The 8,163-nt window shown below is 39.7% G+C and overlaps 1 protein-coding gene across 1 annotated transcript in view; it reads left to right on the top strand.

The window, feature by feature from the left end:
• The window catches only part of PDZD8 (PDZ domain containing 8), a 72,226-nt gene that overhangs the window by 6,419 nt on the left and 57,644 nt on the right, over positions 1-8,163 (top strand). Inside the window, exon 3 of the mRNA XM_035896901.1 lies at positions 2-621. Coding sequence (XP_035752794.1) covers positions 2-621 — 620 coding nt within the window. The remainder of the gene's footprint in view (position 1; positions 622-8,163) is intronic.

The following is an 8,163-nucleotide window of genomic DNA, read 5'->3' as shown; positions in this document are numbered from 1 at the left end:
CGCCAAGCAGCCGCCGCCGCCGCCGCAGCAGCCAGAGCCCCCTCCGGCCCCCTCCTCCCGCGAGGAGACGTGCCACTTCCTCAATGCTATCTTCCTCTTCCTCTTTAGGGAGCTCAGGGACACGGCCCTGGTCAGGAACTGGGTCACCAAGAAGATCAAGGTGGAGTTCGAGGAGCTGCTCCAGGCCAAGATGACGGGGAAGGTGCTGGAGGGGCTCAGCCTCAGGGATGTCTCTCTTGGCAATGTCCTGCCCGTCTTTAAAGCTGTCAAGCTCATTCGGCCGGTGGTCTGCAACGAAGAGGGCTGCCCTGAGGAGCTGGGCTTTGAGGTAGACCTGGAGTACAACGGTGGCTTCCACTTGGCCATTGATGCTGACCTGGTCTTTGGCAAGTCGGCCTACCTCTTTGTCAAGATCTCCCGGGTGATGGGGAAGCTGAAGCTGGTCTTTACGCGCCTGCCCTTCACACACTGGTCCTTCTCTTTTATGGATGACCCTGTGATACTGTTTGAAGTGAAGTCTCAGTTCGAAGGGAGGCCCATGCCTCAGCTCACTTCCATCATTGTGAACCAGTTCAAGAAAGTTATTAAGCGCAAGCACACCTTACCCAATTATAAAATCAGGTACGATGTCCTGCGTCCTCAGCGTTGCTTTGGGTGGTGTGTGTTAGAATCGCGGTTTTGTGCTTAATAGGTAAAAAGAGATTTCAGTTGGCACTTCTGTGGTAGGGGTTCTTGTGCATTGCTTGTCTGATATCCAAAACCTTCTGTGACGGTAAGCATGGTTTGCTGTTTGTAATAGGTGAAGAAGCCATTGCACAGTGAGATTGTGACGTGCCCCAAGCTACATGTAACTAAATGGTAAAACTAGTAGGTATCAAAAATTTGGGGATCCTGTCAGGTGTCCAACAATAGGACTGTGATATCCCTCTTTGGAAAAGGTAGAAGGATGGCTCTGTGGAACAGTGTGTGGGTTTGGGGTGTCCTTCTCCCAAGCTTCTGGGCAAGACTTGTGGCTTATGCTTACCTATAGAGGCAAGGTGGTGGTTGCTTAATGTGAGAAGGGGTAAAGTTGACTCTTAAGGAATGTTTTTGAGATCCCATGATAGGTGGTGTCCTCTTCCTTTTTGAGTTGCTGAATTTCTTCAATAACTTCGGTGAAATCTAGAGGTTGATAAGAGAAGTATGGCCACTCTTATGATAAGTAAAACTTTGGAGGAACTCTTGGATTTCTTTGTCTTTTATTGTAAGATAGTATGTTTTCTTTTATACTGCAGCACAGATTGCATTGTATATAGACTATAATGAAATGTTCAGTGATATTTCTATAGCAGAAGTGGCATCTTTACTTTCATTCCACCCTCATTAAAAGATACTGAATATCTTGCCACTTTGCGGGTACCATGTTCCCTTTCTGTCATGTGTCTTACCACTCTTAGGATACCATGTTTCATTTCTCTTTTGTTTATTCTTTGTAGTTTGTATTATGTGTAAGGATTTTTGGTTTGTTTACCACGTTCTTCTGCAATAGGCCTTTTCTCTGAAGTTCCTTGGAGATGAGTAACTGAAATGCCTGTTTGAATTTTGAAGTGTAATTAGGTTTGCAGTGATGTAACTTAAAAAGCCTTTTCAGCTGGTTCTTCTGCAATCAAATTTATGAGTTCTCATGAAAATGGATTTGTAAAATATCCAAGACTTAGAAAGCCGCAAAAGGGCAGTAAGTAGTTTGTTCAAGTAACATGGTGGTCCTTTCAACTTTTGAGGTACTAAACTGCTCTCCAGAAGGCCCTGGGCAGCAGTGAGGCTGTCAAGGACAGGTTTGCTTCCAGTTTCTTAATGTGTTGGAAGGAGACTGCAGCTGTTAACTGTGGAGAAGAGCCCGAAGGAGAGGCTGGGGTAGCACAGTTGTGGTGCAGAGTGAGTACTCCTGGCATAGCTCAAAAGAGCAAATAGAGCAGATGAACTTTATACTCTCTAGACAGTTTTTAGCATGCCTGTGGAACCAGTGATGATGCATTCCTCCTCTTCAGTGGAAGACAGACACGTTCATTTTTCCTCTGGGAAATGCACCTGGGCAGTAAGGTGTTCTCATCATTTAGGTAGAGAATTTTCCACCTATTTATCACACTTTATGCGCTAGAAAGAATGGATGAGGCACTGACATGTTGAAGGGACTGGAGGGGAAAATAAGGAAAGCAGCAGAGTGCAGTGTTTGGGAGAGAAATGAGTAGAAGTGTGAGGATGGAAAGTAACTGACACTGAGAACAACATAGGAAGCATAAATTATTGTAGAACTAAGAAGAATGAACTGTTACTTTAAAACATTCTCTTTTAAGTTATAAGGAATTAGGAATTTGTGAATGCTTGAGTGGGAAATACAGTATCATAGCTGGTTTTCACACTAAATGGTAGGCTGGTAGCACAAGGTGGCAGATGTTCAAGTGAAACAGTGTCTAACCCTGTGTATAGTGCTTTTGACCTTTACGTTTTATGCCATGTTCTGAATGTGTCATTCTGACCCACTGTGTTGTGAAGAGAGAAGGCAGGACACTAAGCTTAATGCGTATTAATGAAATTATCTTAAGGAAGGAAGACTAGGTCATTGGTGTCCTAACTGTCTAGAAGTTTGCCTTTAAAGCTTCAAGTGGGAACACAGACCCCTTCATGGGAACCTTTAGCTGTCTGTTAACACATAGCTGTTGACAGTTCCCCAAGGTTTTGTGGAACACAGGCTGAAAATGCATATTCTCCACCAGTGTGTCTCAGATGAGCTTATGTAGGTAGATCCCTAGACAGCAAAGCTTGGTAACAGCCAAATAGTAATAATACACTCTTACGTGATGGTACAGTTGGGAAGTGAGTCATTTTGGTTTAAATGGTATGAAGAACTGATTTGGAAAATCAAGCCCCCTGCTGATAAGATGTGAAATTCAGTAGCTTTAATAAAATTTGTAAGAGTACATTGGCTTGGGATTATGGTATGTTACTATATTCCTTAGCAAAGAATGTATATGAAGAATTCAGTAGAGTTTCACAACTGCTTAATAACATGTTACTTTAAGTAAAGCTTAACAATTTTTCATCTACAGGGAATGTGCTTATCCTCTCCCCATTTTTTCCTATGGCCTATATGCCATTTGTTTCAGTACCTAGTAATGTTTGCTTCCATGTGTAGTTCAAAACCTTTTTGATGTCTCCCTGCTCTTGCTCAAGTAACTTTTAAATAAATCTTTCAATATGAGTAATTACAACCTTGTAAACAAAACCACTCAGAGTGCAAGAAGTTCCCTTTCCAGCTGGTTAAAGGGGCATTTTGTTACCCTGCTAGCTTCCAGACTGAAGTCCACAAAGAAGTTTTATCTTATTTCAAGATGCTAAGTAGCATTAAAATTAAAATATCCTATTTTCTTTGCCTTTTGTATTAGGTGTCTTCTAGAGGTTATTATTTGGTAGTGAATGGCATAAGAAGAGAACTTTTGCCAGTAGTTGTTTCTGAACATCCTGTGGCTGAGTTTGTTTAAAGAACGTCTGCCCCCCTCCACCCCCCGTTATTTATTGTAAAATACTGCGTTAAAAAGTGTTGTCTTCATGTGTGTATTGTCTGTTGCTACAGCCAACTTAGTACACACATATTTTTGTATTCTTTCCAGTTATGTACAAAATTTTATGCAGCAAAGCAGTGACTTGTAAGATCATCATCTTCTGTATCATCCATTGCAAGGAGTGACTTTGAGCGATTTGCATTAACTGTAGCTTGAATGTAGAAGGTGGCATCTAACACTTTATGTACAATTTTCTCCATAAAAGCAATTGTCTACTCATTGTAGAAGGAGGAACAAGCTTTATGTCTGAACAAATAAGTAATAATTGGTGTTTTCTTCTAATAGTGTGTAAACACTTTTCTTTGGCGCTTTAAGAAACGTGTTTGTGGCAAAACACCTTATTTTGAAGCTGCTCTGCCATCTGAATGGAACTTGCTATCATATAGTAGAATTTGGTTAAATCTCTGGAAGCAAGGCTGCTGGTAAAATTCAGTGAGTGGTAGGCTTTTTTTTTTTTAGTCATTGATAAAGGATTTGTGCAGTCAGTAGTAGCAAAAGTAATGTCTGTTTTATAGCTAAATTTAATCAATGTATTTGTTGTTGCTTCGTAATAGAAATGCAAACAGCTTTTCTGAAAGCATTGTGGTCTGTCAGAAGTTTCTTGTTCAGATGTGGGGAAGATCTAAAATGGCAGGGTTTGTTTTTCTTCTCCACTATCCATGAGTTATAGTGCACTCCCGAGAAACTAGGTGAGTCAAGATTATTTTTTTTTTTGTAACTAGCCCTAACTTCAGTAAGGTAATGAAGAGATAGGTATCATTTAGTTGGCTCAACGTAATCTAGAACTCTATTTTGACTTGACTGTTTAAATTGTACCTTTTTCTAGTTCCAAGACAAGTTCACCAGTGGGTGGAACTTGAGAATGAGCACGGAAAGCCTTGACTTCCCCATTGGTTGTGATGTCAACTGTTGGTGTTCTGCAGGGTGGCCCCTGGCCCACCAGCTGTGTCTTGCTGTCCCAAAATCTCTAATGCTGGCACTCTGGGGAACCTGTCGGCATAGCTTGACTTGGCACTGGATTTTTCGTGTAGGTTTCTTTTACTAGAGCAGGATGGTAGATACCAATTATCAGTACAATTATCAGTACAAAGTGGAGTTTATCTAGTGGCCTGAATGTAATCTTTGGTATGCACTAAACCAGTTCTTTAAAGGTAGTACAACAGACATTGTTCATGTTGGTTTTAACTTTGTGTTGTGTCCTTTTAATAGCAGGATAAAGCAGTTAACACCAAGCTGCAGTTACCAGCATTGCCATAGTATGTTTAGTATCCTTACTGTGTATCTCAGGTGTCTGCCTCCTTGCTTGCTTGCGCTGTTGCAGGTGTCACAGGTTCATCTCTGTTAGTTCCCTAATTAGCTGTACCTTGCTTGTTAACCTATTATTAAGCTGCTTATTGGTGGCTACCTTGATATTCCCCCCATCATGTCAGGTATATAGGTACACTAATTGTGCTGTATTTTCTAGCCTATTCTTAATAGGCTGTTGTTTTGACCAGGTCCTGATTTCACTTTACATATGTTTTGGAGAGCTTTCAGTTTTGGGCACTTTCTAGACAAAAATATGCTTTGCTGTAATGAATATACAAAGCCTTTTGTGTGTATGTAAAGGGCAAGAAGGAAGTACTTGTAGTCTAGTCTCCCTCTGGAATTTAATTTCCTGGTATTTCTTAATCAATGATGTAACAAAAATCTCTCACCTGCTGTTTTTTCCCTGAGTTTAAGGTCTTGCAAGTTCATCCACTTAGATTCTAAGCAGATTAGGTATTGCCTAATCAGTGAGGCAGTTTGTAACTTTTAAGAACACTTAGCTTTTTTAGTGTAACAAACTGAGAAACCAATGTTTTGTATTGATACTAGCCTGTTTGAGAAACTCTACTTTGCTTTAATGTATGCTACCACAGAGTGGAATAACCTTCTAAAGAAAAGGAGTAATCTCACACAGGATTACTTCTAACCTTTCTGTGTCAGCTATTTAGATGATGTCCTGAGGTCCCTTCCAACAAGAATTATCCTTGGAACTGATCATTTGCAGTATAGTTACTTATGTTAAATAGTTTTATGCTTTATTTGGAAGCTGGGGCTATATTGAATTTCACTGGGAAGAACCATTAGACAAGCCTATTTTAATTTACCATTATAGAATGCAATTTGAGAGTTACACAGCAGTTTCTCTTTTTTGGCAAAACTTAAGCTGAGAAGTAATGTAAGTAGCTATTGATCTGAAGTGTGTTTTATAATAGAAATGACTTCATAATATGATAATAGAGATATTGGAAAAAGTATAAAATTTTAAAAAGGATATATTATTCATATGATGAGGTTATACTCAGAAATACCAGAAATAATCGTAGAGATTGGGACTGTGAGCATGTCTAACTTCAGAAATCAGCAGCTGGTAGAGATACCTACTTTCTCTACAGCTTCTGCAAAGGGAAAGGATATGGCAGTTCTTTTCCTGAGTGGATTTCTACTGTGGTTGTGATATGAACCTCTCTTACTTGTTAAATCTGTGAGGCGCTCCTGTTTCAAGGTCTCTTTCCTTTTGCTGCTGAAAGGAAAGAGGAGGCTTTTTTCTTCTTTTCTTTTTTTTAATGCCATGCCTATTATAGGTACAAAAATCTTCTTGTATACAGGATTTGAGTCCTTTTCTGCTCTGCAAAAATTGATGGTAAAGCAGCACTGTGATTCTTGTGGGTTTACAGACCGTTCCAGAGAGGTAATGCTCTGAATGATGCCAGCACAAAGACTTGTTCTGCTAATGGCACAGAGGCGATTATTGGAATCGGTAGATCTGTGTGTAGACAGTAGTTCCATGCTTGGAAGATTATCTTTGTAGTGCATGGAAAAGCAGTTATACAGGAGTTGGATAAATGGATCTGTATGCAACCTGACACACAGTAAGCAAACCCAAACCCTGGAACATTAGATATTTTCATTTTTTCAAGAGTGCTACATGTGTAGAAGGACGCTTTATGTAGTGGAGAGCTTTTTACTGTCTTTATTTTGGGAGTGGTCTCTCTGACATACGTTGTATTTAGTGACCCTCCAGAAACATGTTTCTGCAGAGTAAATTAAAGTATGTGGTACAAAGTATGTATGTAAATGTCTTATGTAGATATTGAGTTCAAAGCCTATTGGTTCTAGGGGGTTTGAAACCTTTTACTGTTCTTCCAAAGCTCTAGCACTTCATAGATTTTTCACACTGGAAAGATCTAGTTCTGAAAGAATGCCAGTTTGAAACTTGTTCATTATAAAGTCAGATTTAATGAATGACCTGCCACATATTGGACATTTCCCAGTATAGAGGTGGCATTCTTTTCGGGTTAAAAGTGAGCCTTTTCCTAAGACTAGTCAACACATGTTACATTTTCTTTTCTTACCCACAAGGGTGAGGAACTAATACAGCACTGACTTCAGATGGATTAGTGAAGAAACTGGGAGACCAGAGGTGTAGTCAGGGGCAAAACAAAAAAAAAATCTGTTGGACGGAGAGATGGATGAAGACATGAATGAATAAGTTTTGGTGATTTTGCTGCAGATACTGCAATAGCTCACACTTGCAATCCAGTTAGCATTAAGGTTAATTGGTCTGACAGAAAAATAAAGCCTCCTTCAATTTTGCTTACTTGAAACAGTACATAGAAGACTTTTAGTGCAATAATAATGAAAGCTACCTCATTTAACATCTTTGCTGTTTTGTATTTAAAAATTACTTGCTCTTACTCCTGCAGTGAACTACTTTTGTGTGGATAGTGAATGAAGGCTCTGAAAAATCTTGTAAGATTTCTTCAGTACTTCATGGCGTTTTGCATGTACTAGCATTTCTGCACCTGAACTCTGATCATTGAACATTTAAGCTGATCTTGCTGCTAAGTGAGAACAAACACTTTTCTTTTTAAGTCATTTGTCATAATTTGTATAGCTTTAAGTTCTTCTAAGTAAAACAAGAAATAAACAGTACTTTGTACTTTTTGAAGTACTTTGTGCTTTTTTTGTACTTTGTATTTTTTGAAAGGTAACTTATTTCAAAGTATAGGGCATACAGGAGTTAATCACAGTACCAAACTGTAGGCATCTAACAAATGTCTTGGCTTGGCCCTCAGCCTGTCTGTTGGAGCAGGTAGCTGTATTTGAGCACCAGAGCTGGGCTATTCTGAATCGCCTTCTACAGGCTGTATTACAATTTTCAGTTTCTGTGGATAGATGCTGTGACGAGTGTTCCTTATCTGTCACACAAACCAGAACATTGGATTTTCCTTAAAGCAGATTACCTCAAGGAACAGAGGCACAGAATTTACCTGTAAAAATCGGTAGCTAGTATAGCTCTCAGTAGCTCTTTTGACGTCAAAATGTATGAGTCTCTTGCAGAACCTATTTTATATATATTAAGCATTTTTATTAGCAAGCAATACTTGATCAGAAGGCTGTTAAATAAGCAGGTGAGGACTGGGTAAGGACAGTAGGGTTTAGTAATCAGTGTGGTAGAACACTGTGGTGTTCCAGTGATGGTTGGTTGGTGAAGCTTAGTCTCAGGCTGCTGATTTCACTGCTGGAGCTAGTCCTT

Source organism: Egretta garzetta, unplaced genomic scaffold (assembly GCF_000687185.1).
Source record: "Egretta garzetta isolate BGI_Z169 unplaced genomic scaffold, ASM68718v1 scaffold486, whole genome shotgun sequence".
Lineage (NCBI taxonomy): Eukaryota > Metazoa > Chordata > Aves > Pelecaniformes > Ardeidae > Egretta > Egretta garzetta.
Note: the sequence above shows the minus strand (reverse complement) of the source record. Positions and strands in the feature narration are given on the sequence as shown.